Source organism: Chelon labrosus (genome assembly GCF_963514085.1).
Source record: "Chelon labrosus genome assembly, chromosome: 17".
NCBI lineage: Eukaryota > Metazoa > Chordata > Actinopteri > Mugiliformes > Mugilidae > Chelon > Chelon labrosus.
Window position 1 is genome coordinate 8,653,637 of NC_140350.1, and position 24,911 is coordinate 8,678,547.

Here is a 24,911-nt window from a genome sequence, read left to right on the forward strand (position 1 = left end):
TTACGCAAACGGTGCGTCCTGACGCACTCGGCGTAGTGGTACAGGAGGAGGTCCATCCAGCACTTGGCTTGCACTTGTCACAGCTTCTGTTTATTTAGATGCTTGTTGTCACTTAGCTAAGAACCATGAACAAAATAATGGTCAGAAAAGAAACTATTTTCTAATCAGTCACAATACAAACTGAAAAGAATATACAAGTCAGGAATAGACATAAAGATACACTACATATAATATCATTAGGATTCCAATTTGTCATAGTTATGTGTTTGATACAGAAGGGGGACAGATCCCATTAAAGCCATTACAGCTGCTGTAATGTAGGTCTCTTATTCATGCAACATTTCCTTCATGACAAAGGGCTATCCGTTATTGGAGGACTGTGCCAGCAGATAGTAGAAAACATGAATAATGCCAACTCATTACACAGTCAGAGGGCCTGGTCCTTGTCGGACTATAGTCTCTGAAATACATGCACATTTTCTAAAAGGGGAGTTATTACAGTGAATGCAGACAACTAATTTCCAGAAGGAAAAAAAATGCATTTCTTTTCTTTGTTTGTCAGTGTGTGCAGGTAAAACACTAACTGACTGACTGAATACGCACTGAAGATCAAAGTGTTAATTAGGTAACTGGGGTAGATAAGCCCTGGATGAATTATTAATTCGTGAAGATGCAATCAAAGAGCAGAATATAATGGGATGTCAATCAAACCCACTGACCCCGGAGAATGTCAATCTACACAATGCTAATGAGAAAAAGGATAAAGATGATGGTGTGCTGATTTGTGATGCCATGAGTGACTAATCTTATCTGCTTCTTTCTTCATCAACACTTTGGATAACTACCTCTGATGGTGACGGAGGTGTGAGTACACCTGAGCTTTGTAACAAGCCTGCTCAAACCCAAGTGGTTTACCTTTAAACAATGTCGAAATGATTTCAAAGCATTTAAGGCAACACTGATAAGGGTATTGCGATACTGTGATAAGAAAAGTGTAAGTCCTCTCTGAAGACCTTTGTCGCTGCCTATATCACACTCAAATGCAGTTGCGTGATTGCTCAACCAGATGGGGCTGCCTTTACAACTAGAGAATATTGTAGTACACAGCCATTCTGACTGCTTTCCATACACACCAGGAAGTTAAACCCTAACAGCAGAATGAAGAGTCCCTTCATTCACTGACTTGTGGTTGTTCTTGTTTGACGGCTTTGTGTTTAATCAGCGCTTCTTGCGGGGTCAAAAGTCTGATGGAGCAGATATGGACTGACAAATCAAGGCCTGTATTCAGTTTCTGAGATAAGCCTCTCATTAGGAAGTGATGGTGGAGATGTGAGAAGGGCAGACTTTGGACCCACTCCGCTCGCTCTTCTTCTTCTCCTCCCCTGGTGCAGCGTCTCGGTCGGTCTCGCTTCTCTCGTGAAAAACATGAAAATTGATTTTGCGCCCGTGGATGTGCCCTTCCAAAGGAGACTGCAGACTCTCTCGGTGCTGCAGTGGGTCTTCTCCTTCCTTGGTCTGGGTGAGTGCGAAGATTCATGTGTGTGCAGAAGGGAAACATGTGCAAATGTAATAATGGGATGATGGGAAGCAGCTGATGCTACAGGACTAATAAGGATTTGACAGCAGGTGATGAATCGTGTTGGATTAACTGCTTCTGGCAAACTATAAGTTACTATGAATGTTACAGAACTGTTGTTTCAAATGACTTAACTCCTGTATGGCCAGAAGAGGGAGTCATGGAGGACATAACTTGAGCAGAGAACACCTTAACATAGGTTACATTATATATATGTTTTTTATAGTTACCATTTCATATACATTTCAGCATCTAAATTTGTCCATCTTGTGTTCATGTTCACTCATGAAAGACATCTCCATCATCATTCTCCCACAGCCATGTCGAAGTTAGGATTAAACTGGATTTCATGCACTCCATAACTCTATAGAAATATATTCATTCCAGTAGGTCTGATCTAGTAGGTCTAGCATTTGAAGTGGCTGACATATCCATCCTTTTGTCCATTATTGACCTATTTCTCCATTTGCTGACTTACTGATTGTGGTTGGTGGGAGGCGTGTCCCATTTAGGTGGCCTGTCATAGCTGATTTATTGGTCACTGTGTCAATACACATATTAAATATCAGCATCCCACTTCAGATTATTTTTTCCTTGTTTATTTCACGAGGGAATAAAAGAAATGTGTCCCTGCAAAACATTAACAGTGAGAGTGATAAATATGTGCCACAATGGGATGCAATTACAAAATCATGAATGACATTTCTAACGGAATTGTGTAAAGAGCACAGCAGGGAATCACCGACGTGTATTAATGCTACAGCAAAACTATGTTATGTATTATCACATATGCAGAAAATTTCATCATGTCTATTTCCTGATAGGAGAGGCCATTTAAAAGTTCAAATGCTGCATCGTTTTTGATGGAAAGCTTAGCAACTGCCCACCACTCATCACATATTTGATTCCAGCCAAGCTCATGACCTTCTCCTCTATTCAGCGGCCACCCATCCAGTGTGCATATCATTCCTTTGCTTGCTGTATGTTCTTCCCGTTCACAGCCGCTGCTACTCTCACTACGCAAACTCTTTCTCTCCTCAGCACCAACCTGCATCTTCCTGTTCTTTTTCCTGCTCTTCACCCGTTTCTGGCTGATCAGCGTGCTGTACTCCGTCTGGTGGTACTACGACTACGACACTCCGTCACGCGGAGGCCGCAGGGTGCCCTTCTTGTGCGGCCTCAAACTGTGGGAATGCATGCGCGATTACTTCCCAATCAAGGTGAGAGCGTTTGGACAGTGGTTCGCTGTATATACGAGTGTACACTTTCACATATGGGTGGGACCAGTCAGAAGATAGGACATCGGAACATCTGTCTGCTCATTTGATCTAATCTTTGATATCGGGCCTCCAGAGCAATAGCTGTTATCTCTGTCCTTGGAAGCAAATAGACCACTGATGGATGACAGCGCTCTGTTCCTCAGAGTCATTAGCTGAATATGTTCCCATCACGTCCCCAGCTCCTACAGTAAGCGCTTATATTGTCTGGTTAGACAGTTCTGCAGTCAGAAACTGAAATAATTTAATCAAAACCTCCTCAAATGCTAGATGACTGACGACATGATAATAGTAGAAACATCCTTTAATAAAAATGTTCCATAACAAGTGTTATATGACATTAGTAAGGCTCAAAAAAATCTAATCAAATAATTAAAAAAGACTGAAAGCACTTAAATATGAAGGTAAAGTAGAAACATGGTAGTTCAGCTTAGCTTTGGCTGCAAACACGTAGACAGCTAGTTTGGTTCTGACGCAACGCGTGCAGCTTTACTGGGTTTCCTGGCAACTTCACGGTAACGATAGGATGCCAGGAAATCCCTGCTCCTGGGAAAGGACCAGTCACATAAACCCCCCCAAGTGAAGTCACATGTGTTAAAAGTGATGATATGGTATGATATGGGTGAACTACTTTCCTGTGCTCAACGTCCTTCCACAGATTTCTCACAGATTTTCACTGGCCACTCACCAGATGCTGCTACAAACCAAAAATGTTTCAGTGGTCAAAGGCATTCACTGCTGAAACACAGAAGCAACTGTTAGAGAATAATCAGTTTGCCCCAGCCATGTGTGCAAACTGTGAACCGACCCTCTTATCGGAAACACCCGTTCCACCTTCATAATGAAAATAAACCCTATAAACGAGGTTTCTGCTTTTTTGTACAAAGGCATTATTCAGTGATCCAGGGCACAGGATTCTAGCAGGGAGATAACTTTTGGCTGAACGCTGGTGTCAGATAAATGAACAGAATAAACTGTCCCTGGCCCCCGACCTTCTGACAGTACACTACACTACACGCCTGTCTCCTCATATCCAGTCTATGGTCTCTTGCAGCCCGTTGTGTCCCTCTTGTGGTTACGCATGTGTAGTGTGTCTACATGACTTAATAGAAAAATAACTCCTGGTTTTTATTCACAAACAGCTTGATATTTATTCAAGAAAAGTGTCGGATGTTTTTTTTTTTTCATTTTCATTCTTATCTCCGTCACTCTCTCTTTTTAAAAAAATAAAAATATCTGGAGAATACTTTGGAATTCACAGAAAGTAGGACCTCTGTTTACAACATCAACCACATTACACAGACACACTTCTTGCCCCTGGGCAACACTTACACTTTGGACTGTGCTGATAAGACTGAATGCAACAACAATAATATTATTTCACCAGCATGTTTTAAAAACAAACGCTATATAAACGACCTTAAAGATTTCACATGAACCATTTTGTATATTTAAAGCATTAGAGCTATTTTATCATGATTTATATATGATTATTATTTTTTATTTTTTAAGAGACAGCAACAGAAAGGTTTTGAGCAAATTATGTCAGAAAAGCAAAATGTTACCGCTTGTTCTCATTTTTACCTCTGTAAGTGGGTCATATGATTGTTTTCTGTGATTAGCCTTGACAGCCATGCGCAATAATACAGTAATCCATATGGGCTATTATTGATATTATCATAAAAGGCAAGATAGCGACAAGTGTGCCAAAAAAAAGTTTATAATAATGCTAATACTAACAAACAACATAATATAATAAAAATCATGAATTAACAATTTAACAGCCAAACATCAATAATATGAAAATCCTCAAGAATTTCTTGTCTGGCAGCTATTAATATTTTCATCTTTTCTTAAACGTCTCATGTGAACCAGATGGAACTTTTTTTTTTAAGATTCTGAGAATTTATTTATTTATTTGTTTGTACCCATCTACTTGAAAGTGAATCATGTCCAGCATCATCTGACTGTATGCTACGTTAAGCCTCAAACAAAGAGTCCATCTAAGGCTTAAGAGAAGCAGTGTCTTTTGAGGGCCTTAATTAGTTTCATTGGTGTGGATTTTCCCACCATTTCTAATTGCACCATCATCAGGTCGGGCCGAAAGCTCACCAGCTGATGTGTGCTCTGATGTGAGGTTTTTAAGTAGATGAAAGTACATTTAGGCAAGACAGTGACGCAAATCCAGACATGTTTAAAGGCTACATATGTTTATGTTTCACTACAAAGTCTTTTTTATTCGGCCTAAGAATCCAACCTACAGCAAAATACACTCTGACGTATATAATCATGCTGATTAGCCAGTGGCAGCTCTCTTTTCTTTAACTCAAGGAAGAATTACGCAAAAATTGCGAGTGAGTTATGCCGTTGTTTTATGAAATGTTTCTGTCGTGTTACCTAAAGCTGCTCAAATATGTGCACATATGTGTCATCTGATTTAGGATACTAAGCAATGTAAAGTGTGTTCAAAGCAGCAGTTTTGCATTTCTTGGAGCGCAGAAATGCGGAGATCGGTTAACATTTTCTAATTTTACTCAGCTCTGAATAATAACCTCTTTGCGGGCTACATTTATAATCATACTAAGCTCAGCCAGAATATGTAAGTAAGTAACATTTATGTAATCACAAAGATGTTTGGTCATACAAGGCTTTCTAATGATGATACCAACATTTTAAATGAATGTAAAAATGAATTGGAAGCCAGTGCAGGGTGGATCAACTGAGAGAGAGAGACGTTTGCTTCAAACATGTAAAAAGAGCACTGAAGTAATCTAACAAGAAATAAAAACATGAATAACTATCTCCAGCTCACCACATATCTTAACAATATTCCCGAGCAAGCTGACAAATTGGTAAGATGACAGCTACATTTTAGAGGTTACACTGAACACCAACATTTAATGATCTCTTCTCCTGCTTGATGTTGGAATAATATTTTCAGGATTAATTATAAGATTTTCTGTATCTGCAGTTGGTTACTCTCATCAAGCCACTCTTAAACATCTTTAAAATGGCAGTGCAACTGATTATTATTGGCTTAGAAATGAACTGCCAAGTGCTGGAAATCTGTCCAAGATTCAGCATGTATAAAGAGAATAACATAGGACCCAGAACAGAACCCTGTGAGACACTTTATTACATGCTTACATGTGTAACATGTATGCAGAGTACCTCTGCATACATGTGTGGAGATGTCATGTTGTATATTTCAAACAACGCTTTCCTAAGGCCTCTCTCTCTCTCTCTCTCTCTCTCTCTCTCTTTTTCTCTCTCTCATAAGTCATAACACAGTGGCCCCCTATCTTTGCGTCCTTGGTGGAGACAGACAATAAACTGTTGCTTACTTATGTGACCTGTGGAAACACCACCCAAAGAAGAAATAATTCCATCACAATCAGCACACAACCCCTAGTAAACTTGTCATTTTTAAACTTTTACTTATCAATGTAATAGATAAAAGAAAGACAAAAGAAAGACACAAGAAATAATGGTTAGCTTTAGAGAGGTACACGTAGGTAAGTTTTCTTCCCAGCAACAATGTGCTGGTTCTGATTCTGTGTGCAGCTTGCGTTTTAATGTACCTGTGATTGACAACTTCATCAGGGCGTATCCTGCCTTTCGCCTAATACCATAACAGGCTGCAGCTACAAATACTGTGAAAAAGACAATGAACACCCTTGAAATTTCCTGGATGGTTCAAAAATCAGCTCCAAAAAGTAAATAGGAAGTCTTTTGATTCTGACACGCCCTTGGCATTGATAATAGCAATACAGATTATGTCGTGATGACAACTTTGCTGGAGGACTCTGTGACTGGTTACTGGTGGACGGTTCTTTTGTTTAGAGACAGCTTCGGACCTCATCACAGGAACCGAGCCAATGATTAACTTTGTGACCCGGAGGCCAACAACGGCAGGCACCCACAGTATAAACAGTATGGAAAAAAAACAACATAGCAGCCTTGTGAATGCCCAATCACGACACATCCTATATGTGACCGGCTACAGAACAATATCTGACAATAGCATTAGATGTTATGTCAGATGTAAACAATGAAGAGAAAGTTTTTTTTTCTTTCCTTTTTTTTTTTTTTATGAGTGAGTATAAAGTAAAACAAACCACATCACATGACCAGCAACTCTTTACTCTTGACCTTTAGTGTTTCACAGTATCTGTTCCCTACCGCTGTTTGTGTGTCTCGACCATGCTCCGCAGATGAGATATCTTATCGAGCCACCAATGGCTGACGATCTAAAAGACACTTCAGATAAATATTGCCAAGTAGTAAACACCCATAGTGTCCTTTAGGTGCCTGCCCAGCAACAAACAAATGAAGATTGGATTGGATTGTACTGTTATAGGGTGTTTGTGGGTCAACATCAAAGTAGATCATTTTGACTTTTAGATAGGGCTCCTCTAGAGTGAATAAATTACTCACTTCTAATCAATAATTCCTAATTAAAATAAACATTTAACTGATTAAAGGAGACCCCCACCAATATTAGATAATGAAGGCTCCCTCCAATCAAGATTTGATACATACAACCCTTCACAGGTGAGAGGTATTATCAAACCACATTAAAAAACATGAATCGCAAAGTCAGAATACACAGAGAGAGCAAATAAATATGAGCTATTAGTTTTCTCAGTGGTACTCTGATGGTAGCCCAGAACTCTTGCAGCATTTCTGCTGTTTATGAGATCCATTTGTAATACAAACTGAATATGTTCAACCTGTCTGACTGATAAATGTCACCACTAACCACATAATAGTCATTATATTTACAGAATAAACTTTCATAGTGCAAGTAAGGTGCTTGTTCTGCTGAAAGTTGGCTCCCGCTATATGATATATCACAGAGGTTTGGCGATACACCTCACAGCAAGATGGCGCTGGGTTCAAACCTGCTGGCTGGCTGGGGCCTTTCTGTTTGCATGTCCTCCCTCTGCATGTCAGGGTTAAGTGGTGATTCTAAATTGGCTGTAAATGCGAGCAGTTGTTTGTTTTTCTGTGTTAGTCCTGTGGTAGATTGGCGACCCAATGATAGCTAGGCTCCAGGATCCCCTGTGAGAACCGCTGTGATTCCAAATCCTGAGGTGACCGCAAAGTAAAAACAAAGTTCGGACAGACAATTTTTCAATCTTTACAATGAAGTATATTTTCTAAGCTGACATTTCTTGTAATATTTTAATCTTAGAAGTCGCCAGAAAAAGAATTTGAATACTTTTTTAATGATCTGCTTTTGTCTTTCAACTAAGCTGTAGATATAACACATTCAGTTTGCTTTAACTTGACATTATGATGACCTCAATAGTTGTGATTTAGATGAAGATCTGATTTTATGATCAATTAATGCAGACAACCAGGTAGGAGCACAAGGAGGACCCAAGGAGCACAAAATGTCAAATTCTCAAGTACAAATAAAATTGCATAGCAGCTGAGCAATTGTTTGCATGCAGTTCCCTCCAACTACTGTATGTTTCATGGGTATGTGAGGGGCAGTGTATTTTACTGTAGGCTGGCTTTTGGACAGAACTGAGGCCACAGGCAGGGGAGCTAAGAGAAGGTTCAAAGGTCCAAAGACAGTGTTGAAACTGAGATATTAAGGCACATGTCTGGGCTGCATCCAGCTGGACCACTGCAATACACTACACTTCGTTCATTGTGAAGATTTATAGAACAGGCTATGTTTGTGCATATGCATTTATTCAGATATAAATCTGAGCAAATCTTTAATTTCCACGCAACGTCTTGTCTTTTCTCCACCCTAGCTAGTGAAGACAGCTGACCTAGACCCCAGACACAACTACATCCTGGGTTTCCATCCTCACGGCGTGCTGGTAGCAGGAGCCTTTACCAACTTCTGCACCTATGCGACGGGCTTCAGGCAGCTGTTTCCAGGCATCACCACCTACCTGCTCATGTTGCCCCTTTGGTTCAGAGCTCCGTTTTTTAGAGACTACGCCATGTGTGCAGGTATGGGCCACAGATGTTTGAACCAGATTTCCCCATCGACCCTCTCTTTAACTCCAGATTGCATTCATAAGAACACTGTATTTTCTCCACATTTGAGGTATCATCTGATGCATTCTGTGTTACATTGCAGGTCTGATTCCTTCAGACAAAGAGAGTGCTACTTATGTACTCCGCCAGAGGCGTGGTGGCCGTGCTGTTGTAATAGCTGTTGGTGGAGCCCCAGAGGCCCTCGACGCCCACCCTGGTAGCTTCAATGTGCTCTTGGCCAATAAGAAAGGCTTCATCAAAATCGCCATGGAGAATGGGTAAGAGCAGACAGCCCTAGGGGGAATGAGGAAAGTTTTCTGTTACAGCTAATTCTCAGAAGTCGTATTGCTTATTGAAAGGATTGTGTCATTTTGTCCATTTTATGGTTTCTTGCATCTTGAGTGTGGTCTCTTGAAACAGAGCCTCAATCAAGTCACTTGCATGGGATTTCCTGGGAAAGCACATAGTCAGTGATGAGATCAGTTTTAAATGAGAAACTTATCTAAGACACAGAGGCATCAAGTGCTGAAAAATATTTGTCAATCAATGAATCACATAAATGTTGCCATTAAAACCTATTTCAGAGCTCACCTGGTGCCAGTGTTCTCCTTTGGAGAGAACGAAGTATTTGATCAGGTTGAAAACCCAAAAGGAACGTGGCTTAGATGGATGCAGGAACGGCTGCAGAGCATCATGGGGATCTCCCTGCCTCTCTTCCATGCACGTGGCATTTTCCAGTACTCCTTTGGTCTCGTGCCCTACAGAAAACCCATCAATACAGTAGGTGAGTAAACAGCTGTGGTATTTTATCGCTACATCCCCATGCCTTAACCTGTGAATTCTGTGCAATGCTGTCTATTCCATTAAACATCTCCCGAGGAGTTTTTGACTATGGGAAAGACGTTAAATGCCACTGAGTTGAGTTTCAATGGATGCAAATGCAGTCAGATAAAGAGCAGGATTTACTGTAGCCGCACACATTAGCTGACACACATTCGCTGGCACGCAGCCTGAATACATGGCACAACATTTTAAATAAACAGACCTCTGACACCGTCAAACCTTCTGCAAGCCATGAAGTACAGAAAGTACTGACTGAGCATACTGTCCTGCCCTCACCTCTCTGCAGTCGGGCGGCCAATCGTTGTGGTGAAGAAAGAGAAGCCAACTGCAGAGGAACTAGATGCCCTCCACCAGCTCTACATGGACGAACTCAGCAATCTGTTTGAGGAGCACAAAGCCAACTACGGAGTGGACAAGGACACTCACTTGAACTTTGTCTAAACTGGAATGAGGATGGAGGGGAATTGAATTCCTATTTATTTGTGAAGCAATGGCGCTTTAGATTCAGATCAGTTTACCCTTTGACTTGCTCTGTATTTGCTCTCAACAGGCTTGCAAACTATAACTTCTTGTTTCAACCTAAAAAATGTGAACACAACGGCTGCTTTAAAATTCCAAGAGAAAGAAAATGCAATGTGCTCTTTGAACCAACATTAAACATCGCCTGGAAAACAATGTCTTTATTTGATTAATTTAGAATCATTTAAATTCATTCCTTTTAAAATCCATCTTTTAGCGAAAGGCATCACTACTGTAACTGTAACTGAAGCTCAGTGTACATGATATCATGGCATCGCGTATAAATACCTTGCAGATTGCTTTTCAGCACATTTTTTCTGTCATGTCCATGTTTTTTAAGGTTATACCATGTAATTTTCAGAATTAAATTAAAAAAAAGGACTTTGCCTGTTTGCTAACTAATTCATTCACTGACTGACTGCACAGACACCTCTGGCTACGCGATTGTGTGATTACTCTTCATAATAAAATGTTTGGGGTCATGCATATAGGACAAAAATGTCCTTCTTTTGATTGCTGACAAATAAAAGCTGCACCACAATTCATTTGTGGAAAGCAACTTAGTACATTTGCACAAGTAATCTGCATATTAATAATTGAGTTCTGAATCATTCACATGTTGATACTTGATATTCCACTACAGCCATGTTTTAGGAAATGCCTCTTTCTTTTTTTGTTGAGAGCTGAACGCGAAAATGGACGCTGTTGCATCTGTTTAATGTGAAGTTACAGCAAGGGGGTTAATGGCTTAGCACGAACACTGAAAGCAGGAGGGGGCAGCTAAATGTCAAAGTGGCAGTTCAGAGGACAGGATCAGATTTTTTAAAGTTTATCTCGATGCAGTACTTGCATGTCGATATGTAGACTGAAAAGGCTTTATGCTGCTGTACGCCTTGCTATAATGTTGTGCATTAAACCAACAAGGCTGACGTGTTAATTAATCAGAGGTGCTCGGAGCCAGATTTATTTTAACCTTTGGATACCGGGCCACCTATTTGCCCCCATTAAGCTAAGCTAATCTAATCGGCTCACTTTTAACTCCTGGCAAGAAATCCAAAAAGTATTTTTCCCCCCCACAAAAGTACTGCTTTAATATCTGCCTTTAAATTCATTAAGACTTTCTCAAACACTAACGTGATGAAATGAACTTCAAATCTTCAGATATATTTAAGCAACCGACTGAGACATCTGAGTAATAAACCCGCTAATATGGGTTATCGTTTTATTAGATCTAGATCTTAAATGTTAAAAGTTCAGTGTCTGGTTTTCCATCAGGTTGACACGTGATAAGACTGTCGGTGAACTTTGGCAGACAACTTTCAGATGAGATTGCAGAGTTCTAATATTTCCAAATGAAACGGCTGGCAGACTGGACGATGCCCTGGTCCTTACAACACAGGCTGGGCAAGATCTGTGTGACTTTGCGTGTGTGTGTGCACGGCGGGCTGACGAAAAGGCTGATGAAATTTACAGCAGACCTTACCGCAAAAGAGACTCAGGGGAATGCATTTAGGAAATAAGAAGCCGATACTGGACACTGATTTAAATTTCATTAAATCTTGAAAGATCTGTTTGATAAATCAGCTGACACACCAGCAGAGTTTTTATATAGTATTTAAGCACTACTATATCCTAAATTGCTGCAGACAAAGTGGGTCTAGACTGATTGGAAATAAATAAGTCAAGATTGCTGTTATTATTGCATTATTGTGATGTGTAGTGTTTTCATACAGTAGGACACATCGGGGCCCGCTGTTGGAACAAAGCTTCTGACAACAGATGATTGCTTGGTCTCGAATTGCTGAGGTGGGTACGAGTGTAGTCAGGATAACAACGTTATCGACTTATTTTTAAAGACAGTGGTCAAAGTACAAAAGAATTAAGGGCTTGTGTACAGGGTCGTATCTTATCTTGACTTTTTCTTGAAAGAAAACAAAACATAAATACAGTTCCGGTCCCTCATGTTACTGAAAAGCTGTAGAACAACAGTGGCGCTATCATCATTTATGAATGGCAGAGTTTAAAGACACTATAAGTTGTCAGAGGGGAAAAAACGCAGTCACATAGTATATAGATAACTGGATATCTGTTCTACAGATACTGTGTACACTGCATGAATTATATAAGAATGTGAAATGCTTTTAGACTGAAGGACATGTTGCGCAACCCACGGAGAAACCATCCCATCACTTGAACGACTCCCACCACAAGACTCTCAGTTCCAATCAGTGCCAAAATATGAATAAAATATATTATTTCTGTAAAACTGCACGATTATGTCATCAATGTCCCAAATTATTTCTCAACAGCAGTGTCAAGGACTGTATGGCTGATTTGATCCAAAAGCAGTTATGATTCTTGGCTTGGTCCCACTAGATATGCCGTATCAGTTTTGGGATGAGATACAAAGTGCAAAAAAATGAGACAGCAGACTGGAAAGAATATTTAGTTTGATGAAGTCAAAGGTGCCACAGAGTACATATCAGGAAAAATCAGGACTTCAGCACATCAAGTGAACATGTGAGCGTGGAATTGAGGGTGTATTTATTCAGCTCAAAGTTCATCTGTCTATTTCTGTAAATGCAGCGTCACTATTAATAGCATCTGTAGATTTAAACTTGACCAGGTGCCATACATTTAGATCATTGACTTGGCTTAAGGTTTGAGACAGAGTTCTTGCATCGTCGAAGCTGAATTTATCCTCATTAAATGCATCCAGGGCCCACACACTGTATGTTAGCCACAAGGGTCACTTTCTGCAGTACCTATTTTCACAAAAATACAACTTTAAATGCAGAACTTTCATTTATGAAAAAGAAGAATTTTACACCATGGTAACCTTCTCCACCAGTGATCAGGAACTTTCAGCGAGCAGTGGTACACCACTCTCGTGTCCCATTCGGCAATTCCTGGCTAGGTGATTAGTTGGCAATGCCAGCTGGCGGATTCAGTCGTTGTTAGAGGTCACACTGAGTCAGATTTTTATGAAAGCTTCCTTGAAAAGATGGCAGCCCCTGTGGCATTATTACACAATGCAACCCACAGCTGCCCATTCTCAGAAGTCGTGCACGTACGACTGATGCGTTAAGTGCAACAAGTTCAATTTGGTCCGATTAAGAGCCAATAAGGGCAATGTGGTTGCACCATAGCAGCCAGACAGAAGACACAGTACTATTCAAATACCGATTATAAAAGAATGACTATTTAAAACCTCATTGGAAAAATAACTTACGACTTCAAGCCATTTCTACGAATTCGCTGTTTAATCTAATTGCACATTTGTCACAACTATTTAGGCTGTGTAGAGCGTGAGGCGGCAGGCAGAATAGTGAACCTCAGCGTCTTAGAGCACAGTCTGAACTCCATGTGAAATATTTCTGTTACATCAGACAAGCTGCAACATCTCTCCAGGGTATTAAGAGGACAGTTACAATTTTGAAAGTGCTTTCAGCAACACTTAAATAACGTGGAGTTGAAGCCAGTCCAACACAGGAGAGTGGAATTTGTGGGATTTGTTGCACATTAACTCTTAATGAGGCTTTGTAAATTCATCAGATGGACTGCTGTCAGTGGGGCGGCACAGTGGCGAGGTGGTTAGCACTGCCTCACAGCGAGAAGGTTCGAATCCAAGCAAAGATATTTGTGCGATTTCCCTGAGTCCATACTAGTGAAATAGTTGGGTAAATAGAAGGGGATGCACCATGGGGATTGTGGATACACTGTAGGTCCTTCACAGTTGGCCGATGGTTTATGTCGTTGCAAAAGGTAGCCATCTGGGAGCTATCACTTTCTGATTGTTTACTCCTCAAAGGGGCCCCTAAACAATTGCTTGGTTTGCCTGTGTTGACAGTGCGCCCATAGCAGAAGAGGCAACGCTTAGCATTCATTCATTCATCTTCTGTAACCGCTTGTCCTGTGAAGGGTCACAGGGATGCTGGGGCCTATCCCAGCTGACATCGGGCAAGAGGCTGGACAGATCACCAGTCTATGACAGGAACCTAACAAGCATGTCTTTGGGCAGTGGGAGGAAGCCAGAGTACCTGGAGAGAACCCACTCAGACACAGGGAGAACATGCAAACTCCACACAGAAAGACCCCAGTCGGCCGATGGATGCGAACTTTGAGGCATCAGTGCCAGGTCCAAAAGTTTCCCAGCAGAACATTGCATTGTCACAAGATGGTCATTGTTATTTACTTCTCCTGTCAGTGGTCATACTCTTGTGGCCGGTTGGTCTACTGTATGTCCTCGAACAGCTGCTTGGTTTGCCTGTCCTGATGGTTTCTGAGTGCACAGAGCAGAAAAGGCGACTCCTAAACTTTATTATAAATAAATAAATAAACTTTTATCTATCACGCATATGCAACATGTACATTTCGTGTTTGCCACACAGCTCAGCTGCCTCATCCAGGCTGCACCTGGTGCAGAGGTGAGGCAGAAATGATCAATACCTGGTGTCCACGGACCCACGTGACTGCCCTCATAAATACAGAGAGACGGGCGTCGCGGCTGCACTGGCGCTGCACGTCTCCCACCTGCAGACCTGCGTGTGTCCGGACAGAGAGGACGCCCTCACGTTCACGGATTCCTCGGCACATCTCTAATACATATTTGTGCTCAAGCCTCCGTCCTCCAGGCTCCTCCCCGCGCTGATTAAATGCCCGCTCGGCTCTGAAGTCAGCTGCTGTTGAAGGCAGTCATGACCGAGAGGCTGTAGAGTCGGCCTCCCGACGGCAAGCGAGCGTCTGCATCTGAGCTTTTTTTTTTTCTTTTTTTCTTCTCAATTTTTCGGGCGCCCTCGCCACCCAAGAAGCCTCAGCTATGAAGACCATTCTTGCTGCATACTCCGGCGTCCTGAAAGGTAAGACGGGCTTAGAGCTTGGATAGTGTGACAAGGACTAGATCAGGCAATCGAACACAAGTGGTCGAACAGATCAGGAGTCCATCATGAAAGAGGTCAGCGGGACGTGAAACATCACAGTTTGAAACTTTGAATCCTTGTTTTGGATCATGTATAAATATTATATTCATTCATATAATAACTGCAGTCAATTTCGGGGAGTAATACAACTCAGTCTTTTTTTTTTTTTTTTTTTTAACCATCAATTCATTTCCAATAGATTGTTATTTTATTTTATTTTTTGTAATAAGAGGTTAAAATTGATGAATTATTACAATCTTTACTAAATAAACCATTGCTTTTGACGGTGTAAAATTGTGTCTTCTTCTGGAGACTTGGCCCAACTATGTGGAGCACAAACTCGGGCTTTTAATTTGAAAGTATGTATTTGAAAATTGGTTTCTGGTGAGGCTCAGGGCCACAGTTTCATTTTTTTTTCCTTTTTTCTCTTTACAAAAAATCCATCTTGATGCAGTACTTACTTGTAGAGTGAAAAGGCTATATGCTGCTTTACTTCCCATGCTCAATGAGATGCTCCTAAAGCGACTTGTTGTAACTGAAGGGGTAAAAAGGGGCAAAATTCACATTCCTTGTCATGTGCAAAGATTAGTCCCACACTAGTCAATTGGAGATCTTTTGGAGTTTTTAGTTCCCTCTCTGGGTCACGGTCTTTTAACCTCACCTCACTTCACCATTCAAGTGAACTTTAGTTGAACTTATTTTCTAACACATTATGGAGATTTTGTCTCTTGTGACATTCTGGTCATTAAATAGGCTTCATGGCCCATAACGACAGAATATATTAAGGCCAGGTAGCGTAGGCTTAGGGATATCTGTTAAAGCTACACATGCAAGCCATGCAACGCATTTGAGCCAGAAGCAGGAAAGGTATTGAAAGACCATCACATGGTCCCCCTTGTTTGCTCCTTCTGCAGAGCATGATACTGTTTGTGTACCTCTCTCTCCGCCTGGTGACCAGTTTGATCTGGCTCCTGTTGGGACTGCTAGCACAAGCTATAGGTAGGCAGATCTAGCCGTAGCAAGTTGAATCCTGGCCAGCCCGTTGTCTCTGGCACGCTTTCAAGCAGCGGCAGTCTTAAGGACTCATAGCATCATAGTTCGTAGGTATTACCACTGGACTCCGGGAGTTGGGTTATTTTCAGTTAGCACAGATGGGATTAGACGACAGTGTTTTCGTGGAGGGGAGATCTTCTTCTTACTGGCTCTCAGCGGTATGAGCTTGACTGGCTTTAGTCGCTCTCAATGTGTCTTTTGCTTGACACTGCTTCCTCGCGTACAGTCTGTCCACATGTAGCTTCACTTTTATGGACTGGTGGTGACTGAAAATTGCTGGTGAGTAGCTGAGACTGTATGAATGTGTACTGATATGCAGGAGGAATGGTGGAATTAGTGGAGACTAGTTCTAGGAAATCCTTAGCTTTGTTTAGTTGAATGTCCACCTATGTGTTGGTTCAACTCAAATCAGGCTGCAGCAGGACAGCGTTGACTGCTTCATTTCAGTTCATCTGTGGACATTTAGTTTATCTCGCATGATCTGCCTCCAGGCACCGGCTCCAGCATCCTCTCAGCCCTGCAGGACGTGCCATCGGCGTTCTGGCCCTGCAGATCCAAGATGGAAAAACATCTGCAGGTCATCTCTGTGCTGCAGTGGGTCTTCTCCTTCTTAGCCATGGGTAAGTGTGCCTCTGTCTGTGAGGTGCGCGTCATTTCTCTTAAGACGTAAAGCAAAGAAGCTCATTGGTCTTGCAATAAGGAGGTCAAATCACTAAGCTGCACATGAACTTGCTGGGCGTTTTTTTTTTTTTTTTTTTTTCTCTGATTTTGTTCTGCTGACAGGCTGTTTTAACCTTTTTAAATGAATATATATATATATATATATGTTTGCTCCTGTCTTCCTCCAGGTGCTGCCTGCACTGTGCTGTTGATCTACTTGTTCTGGACTGACTGCTGGCTGATCGCTGCCATTTACACCGCCTGGCTCATTGTTGACTGGAACACACCGAAAGAAGGCAAGGCATTTAATATCAATTAAAAATCAAATATCTGACGGTTTGATTGTTGCCCACGAGTGGAGATAAGCCACTTGTTTGACTGTGATGGAATTTAGAGATAAAGACTGTGAAGTAATGAACTTGATGAAAAGAACTGTCGCTTGCAGCCTTACTTAATTCTGTGATGCAAGAATATGACCCTGCTCTTCTCTGTGAATCAGTAACTTGACACAGAAATAAAGTAATAAGAGCTACTCTTTCTAGATATCAATTTGTGACTAAACACATTCTGTAAACACAAGTAAGGCCAAACTAGAGTAAAGCCGAGGCTTTGGTTGGTAATCAAAGCTTGAGCTTGACATGCGCAACTTTTCCTCAGAGGTCAAAGTTAACAGGTTATCTTAGGAAACGTCAGCATCTGTTCACAAATTTGAGAGAAGGAAAAATAACATAAAAGGTAACAACTTTCAAGGATACACAGACACTTCCTCCTAATAATTCTGTCAATTTGTGTTTTTTTGTGGATACACTGACAGCCACTCAGTGTGTTTGCTGCCAATGGGAAAATGTTATCATGCAAATACAGATACCTGTGAGCACGCTGGCACACAGTAGACTGGCACACTGTATTTCAAAGTAATTGTAGAACTGCAGGGAGTTTTTAACGGTTCTGAAACGGTTAGTATTAGCAAGTATTATTTCAAAGTTTAAAGTAGTTTTATCAGAATTATGTCTAACTAATTTAATCGTTACTTTCGAAATTTTAAAAAGATTTTTAAACTGTAATTTGCTCCTCAGGTGGCAGGAGGTCCTCTTGGGTGAGAAACTGGACAGTGTGGACATATTTCCGAGACTACTTCCCAATCAGGGTATGTAAATGTTTCATCTTCTTGATGTACTGCTGCGAATGCATACGACCCAAATATTGAGAACTCAAGAGCAGCAGATGCAGGATTGCAAACAGTAAGGAAATAAATATTGAATACCTGCTGCTTGTTGTCAGGTAAAAAGTAAAAGGTAGTCCGTTACTTAATGATTACCAAATGTGCACAGGTTTGACACTATAGATAAGCTTATCAGGGATGGCTCGGGTATCAGCTGTCTGCTCCATGCTGTTCCTTGTCCTGTGCTGATTATGATTAAATGCTTGACGTTGGTCGGGAGTTTCGGACTTCGTCCTATTTGATAGTCTCAGATGCACACTAAGCCTTTTCGGTCCTCAGGTATTCCCCAGCGCATCTGTATTTGAGATGACGATCCTTGCCCAGGCTAAAGGGGAGGGGTGTGTGATCACATATTGGCACACATGCTGCATTACTGCATGCAGGCGGTGGGAGAGTAGCTGTGCATGACTAAACTGCCACCGAGGAGGCCAGAAGTCAGGGAGGATATCTGCCCTCGGACGTGTTCTGCATGGTTAAGTTGGCAGTCACAGGATGTGACTGAATCATCAGTTTTACGGACCAAAACGTTTAGTCAGTTAATCAATTAGATCATCAGAAAAACGGCTTGTAGTTATTTTTAGTCATTCTCCAAGCCAAAAAAAAAAAAAAAGCCAAACAGTGGAGCTGGAAGCAGAAAATAATCTTCTGGGAAGTTTCGACTACATTGTTTTTTGGATTGGTTGTATTTTTGTGCAATGAGCATAAAAAGTGAAAATTATTCTTTATAATTTCACAAAGAAAAAAGTGCCATTTTCTCCATGTTTTGTTTTAACTGTGTGGCAAAGACAAGACAAAGTTTCCTATAAGTTGAAAACGACAAATAATTAACTAAAATAACTAGGAAAACGCAATGTATTTTCTGTTTATTAATACATTTAGCTTCAAACAGACAAAAATATTTATTAGAGAACCAAAGTGAAGTGATATTGGAAACAGTCCTTGACCATGGATAAAAGTTACACCATTTAATCTAATATGTATTCTTCTCTGCTGGTGAAACCTTGGCCTCCTCTAATGAAACAGAGGGCTTTTTGTATAGCTTTTGTGATTCTATCATTTCTCCACGTTATGTGTTACAACTCACCACTGACTGTATTTAAATATGTAAATCAAAATTTCTCAACGGCTGTGTACTGGGGGAGGGCGAGGCATGTTCATTTGATACAGCAGATTTTTAAGATATTAATGCACATGAAGAGACAAAAAGGTTTTCAAAATAGTGAAATAAAATGAAAGTGCAGAAAACCCAAATCTTTTTCCCTCTTTTAAATGTTTTCTGCGAGTCTGAGGTCCGAGCTGAACTTTGTTCATCATATTGATCTATGCTGTGTGTGCCGTGTCGCCGTTGGTCTCAGCTGGTGATGAGCTCAATCTTGCGTCAGCCAGAAGCTAAATTTCAGACTGACCCTCTTGTTCTCTTGTTGTAGAAGAAATTGGTTAAAGCGGTCTTTTACTGTTTTATAGATCCAAATAACCTGAAAATATCGACAGGGGCATTAAGTAGTAACAGGGCAAGTGTTTATCTATGATCAGCATATGACTATGACTATTATTTATGTGTTGGAAGCCATGGGTCAAAGTCCAAGACAACGATGAAGCCGAAGTGTGAACTGTAGGAAGTCTGCTCTGTGACTGTTCTGAAAACTCATTTGTGCAAGTCAGCTTCACCACTAAAAACTTCTTCTGTGTTGCTGCTGTTGCTGCTGTATTGTCGTTCGCAGCAACCGGCGAATCTTGTCTCGTTAAACATTATGTACATCTCCCCAAGTCCCACTCTTATCCCTCACATCTGCCACGCCGGCCAGGTGGAGTCCTGCGGCGCTATGGGGATCTTGAGCTCCTTTGCTAATGTGATTACGCAACTGCTGTGTTTGACCGGCTACTAATGGAGCTTTGTGTACACACTGTGATGGATCACAAGTCTACACTGCAGATCAGGGAACAGTTTCTCGGGGGGAGTGTGTAAGTTAACGGCCTCAAGGGCTTGAAATAATGCTGAAAGTTAAAGAGTTCACTGCTGCCAGCTTGAGCAGGTACACAACCGATAAATGGGCTTATTATTTTATGATTGTAATGGAGCAGGCGGAGGAGAGTCCTGTCTGGTTTGATGTGATAAGGGTGTCCTAGTTTATACACTCTCTGTGTACCAAATCCATACTACATACCAATTCTAATGAATTAGTTTCTTGTATACTTTCTGGCAGCACACAAAAATAAATGGTAGAAGTAAAGGGGAAAAAAAAAAAACAGCATTAAGGAACTAGTAAAACACCAGGCGTAAGATTACACATGTATATGCTGCTGTTCCATCCCCGTTTCTCTCCACCATGACTGCCTCATGAACCATCACCCACTGCAGCAGTGTGCCCCTCATATGGAAATCACCCTCACACTCGCCGCCTTTGTGCTTTTGTCCCACAGCTAATTAAAACCCACGACCTGCTGCCCAGCAGGAACTACATATTTGGCTACCACCCTCACGGCATCTTCTGTTTCGGCGCTTTCTGCAACTTCGGGACGGAGGCCACGGGGTTCTCGAAGAAATTCCCGGGCATCAAGCCCTCCCTGGCAACGCTGGCGGGAAACTTCCGCCTGCCTGTCCTTCGGGACTACCTGATGTCTGGAGGTGAGGTGGTCTGAGGTCCCGTTTGAGTTCTCCAAATGTCTGATAACGTTGATCACGGTGTCTGTTTCTTAGCAGACCTTTGCCCTGTTACACAACTGAAATAGCTTCTGTTTACTTAGATCTGCTGATTTCACTTTATATAGAGCTTAAACCATTCAGATGGGATGTTTGCTCTTCATGTTTGCCCATATTGTACAGATGCTCTGCAAGGTTACAGTAGGTTAATACACATGCTGTTCCAGAAGGATCTGGAGCAACTTTTTTTGTTGCTAAATGTCTCTGCAGTTTTTTTTTCTGCAATACATCAGCTTTTTTAAGAGTTTGCACATGCATAGCTTTTTGCATATAATATAGTCAGTTATTTCTACTTTAATGCTACTATAGACTGAAGCAGAAAAGCATTAAGTTGCTTAAAAAAAAAAAAAAATTTGACTCCTTGACATCATTTTATCCCCTCGCAGGTATCTGCCCAGTGAACAAGAACTCCATTGACTACCTGCTGTCGCGTAACGGGACGGGAAATGCTGTGATCATCGTTGTCGGGGGAGCAGCGGAGTCCCTGCACTGCGCGCCCGGCACCAATTCGGTCACCCTGAAGAACCGTAAAGGCTTTGTGAAGCTGGCGCTACAGAAGGGGTGAGCTGGCTGCACAACATTCAGACACCAAGGACACGTGCTGCTCCCAGTAACAAAACGCAGCCTTGAACATGAAAATGTCACTCCCTGCTTTGCGGTGACTCACTGGAATGAACAAATCCTAGATTATTAATCCCAAAATATGTTAAAAACTTTCTCACAGAGCATTAATACATCTTTCGGGATTTCACGTGCAGTGTTGTCCACCATTACGGCTTGGCGTGCACTGCCCTTTCAGAAGGTTCAGGCTGTGTGCGCTGGCATCATCAGTGTGTTAATCAGTATTAAAAAATGTACTATAAAGGAAAGTGGCCTTGGTTTGTTTTAGTAGCCCAAACAACTGATTCCTTCTCAAACACAGCTGAGGATTATCATATCGGTGGGTGCGCCTCGGCCAAAGTAGCTTAGTGCTCGCTGGAAAGGACATGCAGTTATGCAGACTTTCACTCATAATAACTAGGCTAGCATTTTCGCTAATATAAGCTTGGAGTTTTAATTCAGGTCACTTTGGATTCACTTTCTGGAACTTTTACGGCTTTGTTTGGGTGCTTATGAAACGGCTGATCTTGCAACCGGTTGAATAACAAGTTGTTTAATGCGTAAAACTGATCAACAAAGAGGCATCGATAATCCATGTTTTGGAAAAAACATTTATCTCATTCTCATTTTCAAGGCAATGGAAACAAAATGATAGAAATTAAACAGTTTGAAAAGTTAAGTACCCTGAAATTAAATGATTCTGGACTTCAGCAATCCCAGTCAGGTCAAATGCAGGATTTCTGGGTTCATTTTTCTACATGATTCAAAATCTTGGCTGTTCAACCACAATAATGTTGAAGTTTCCCCGGCAGGTATAAACTGATTCATGATGATCAGCACGTTGCACACATAAAACCAACGTCCTTTTTGATGATTTGCACTTTTCTGCCAAGTAAATTAGACCTGTCAATAAAGCAGAATCATGAGTAATAAATATAAATGATTTGGTTCTGCATTGCCGTTATCAGATGTGGTGCACATTAAATTAAGCCTTGTGGTGCGATAATGGTTTCCAAAGCCAGCGGATTTACTGCAATACAGCAATGATTAAATAAGGGTGTGTTATTTGGGCTATATCAACAATGGCATAAAGACGCAGCAAAGTCACAGAAAGAGGAAGTGAGGAGTTGGTGCTGCTTCATGCTTTATTTTTAAATGATTTACTGTTTTGTTTGTCATTGTTGCTGTTCATCTGTAACTTTTTCCATAGTTGACCTCCTTCCTATGTCCCCCCTCAGGTCTGACCTGGTTCCAGTGTATTCTTTTGGAGAGAACGACGCCTACAAGCAGGTGATCTTTGAGGAGGGGAGTTGCTGGAGATACCTCCAGAAGAGGCTACAGAAGATTTTGGGCTTCGCTCCTTGCCTTTTCCATGGATGTGGCCTCTTCTTTGGAAACTCCTGGGGCATCGTGCCCTTTAGCAAGCCCATCACTACAATAGGTACGTTTGTCTTCTGATGTTTTGGTGTGTGGGTGGATCCGAAGAACAGATTAGTGTTGTGCTTCAGTTTACTCTGTTGATGTTGTACAGTTTATTACAGTGCAGTGGCCAACAAACTGTTAAGGGCTTACCAAAACAAATCCAATACTTCTCTCCTTTGTTTTTATTTTAGTTGGGGAGCCGATCACAGTGCCAAAAATTGAGAATCCATCTGAAGAAATGGTGGATCTCTACCATACAATGTACATCAAGTCCCTCCAGAACCTTTTTGACAAGTACAAGACCAGATCTGGCCTTAAAGAGAGCGACGTCCTGTACATCCAGTGAGAGGACGAAGGCGACCTGCTGAAACTCTGAGAAACTGTGCCAACATGTTCAGACCTCTCTGCCTATTCACTGTCCCTTCCTCATCCAACCATGGTGCCTGGTTTATCTCCGGACTGCAAACTCTACGCATGCACACGTTTGCTAAAGAAACCTCTTCTTACTGTTGTCTCTCTCTCTTTCACACACACGCAAGCATCGTTCCTTTTCAGGAAATGGCAGGTTTAAAGAATACTGGCCTCTCTGCTGCTCTTGTTAGGACAAAGTTACACCAAATCCCACATCAGTGAGTGTGCCTTTGTTGTTTTCTTTTCCGTAAGAGGTGTATGCTGGAAGACAATATGTAGAACTTCAAAGAAGTGCCTTTTGTTTTCTTTCACCCATGCATTCATATACTTCTTTCTCAGCTCAGTATGATCATAATGCTAAATGCACAAGCAATGCAAATGGAAGGTACCACTTTATTATTGGGATAATAAGCCCAATGTTTAATTCAGCCAAAGACGAATGTTGTCCCCATACATTTCTACTGTATGAATGCTGAATTAAAGGAATTCTACGGGGTGGATTTATATTGTGAATGCACAATACACATGTGCCTGTGAGTGTGTAAAGCCATAAAGTATTAATTGTATTCTGTAGAGGGAAAAGCTTATTTTAGTGTTTTCCCCTCAACAAATATTTCTGATGCACTTTTTGTATTGCCGATTACCCTGTGAGGATTTAGTCTCTAGAAAAATGCCTTTTGATATGATTCCCCCCCCCCCCCCCCCCCCCCCAAGATAGTCATTGCACAGCTTGGCTCGATTTTCCCCCTTTTTGTTCTGCTGATGTCCAGGTCTCCATCTAGGTGGATGCATTTCATCTATGCAGTGAAAAGTACAGTAATTTAAAAATAAAAAATGTCCTTAAGCCTTTTGGACGGTTCGAGTAGCAGTGGAAGAAGATGAAGTTGTTTTGTGGGTGAAAATCTGAGTGTTTGATGATTCCAGTGTATAGTGTCTCTTTGTAACCATACCATTGGTGATGACTGGGATAAAGAAGGTGTTACACAAAGTAATTCCTTGCTGGTAATGAGTTATAGTTGAGGGTGTTTCTAGTACTTTTGTAACGTAAGAGTATGTGTATAGAATCTATCCTGGGAATCTTCAAAATAAAAGGTTTGTGTCATGTTGACGGGACTGGAGATCGAAAGACAGATTGTCATTTGAAGAGCTAATTCCTCTGGTTTCACCACTGTGACCAAAGAGCAGTGTAATCCCTGTGCAATAAATCTACAAGCAATAAATGGTGAGACCTATCTGTGATGAATGGGATCATCAGCCTGCCAACGTTTAAATTAAACTTTTTTATGTTTTCAGAAGGAGATGTGTATGTGTGTGATGTGTCTTGTCTTTTCTATTTGACACTCAAGGACAAGCAATATACTGTATGTTCTGTATATATTGACATTAACAACTTAACATACAAATGAATTATTCAAAAAGCTGTCAGACAGGCTCACACGTGCAGAATTTAGTACTGAGAATTTAAAAACCATGTGAAATACACAAATCAGCCACTACATTAAGACCACTGACGGGAGAAGTGAATAACATTGGCCATCTTGTGACAATACAATGTTCTGCTGGGGAGCTTTTGGACCTGGAATTTGTGTGGATGTTACCACATGTACCACCCACCTAGACCAGACCAGGCACCCCCACTCCATAGCAATGGCACTCCTTGATTGCAGCAGTAGAATGCAGCCTGACACAGTCACACACACAAAAA

At 41.3% G+C, this 24,911-nt stretch overlaps 1 protein-coding gene across 1 annotated transcript; it reads left to right on the top strand.

Annotated features, from left to right (window-relative positions):
- Positions 1-494: 494 nt before the first annotated feature.
- LOC311502142 (diacylglycerol O-acyltransferase 2-like) lies at positions 495-23,888 on the top strand. The gene is made up of 15 exons (XM_084564275.1): positions 495-1,519; positions 2,618-2,796; positions 8,625-8,829; positions 8,960-9,134; positions 9,441-9,640; positions 9,986-10,134; positions 14,610-14,637; positions 15,027-15,077; positions 16,682-16,810; positions 17,039-17,146; positions 17,927-17,997; positions 20,494-20,698; positions 21,160-21,334; positions 22,612-22,814; positions 22,987-23,888. The coding sequence occupies exons 1-15, from the start codon at positions 1,426-1,428 to the stop codon at positions 23,139-23,141; spliced, it is 2,127 nt and encodes a 708-aa protein (XP_084420401.1). The 5' UTR covers positions 495-1,425; the 3' UTR covers positions 23,142-23,888.
- The last annotated feature ends 1,023 nt before the right edge of the window (positions 23,889-24,911 follow it).

What these genes read in the sequence shown, in the direction of transcription:
- LOC311502142 (XM_084564275.1), top strand. Translation starts at nt 1,426, where the DNA reads ATGAAAATTGATTTTGCGCCCGTGGATGTGCCCTTCCAAAGGAGACTG. An exon ending in AAAACCCATCAATACAGTAG is followed by an intron (nt 9,641 to 9,985) that starts GTGAGTAAACAG and finishes ACCTCTCTGCAG; the next exon opens with TCGGGCGGCCAATCGTTGTG. An exon ending in CAAGCCCATCACTACAATAG is followed by an intron (nt 22,815 to 22,986) that starts GTACGTTTGTCT and finishes TTTTTATTTTAG; the next exon opens with TTGGGGAGCCGATCACAGTG.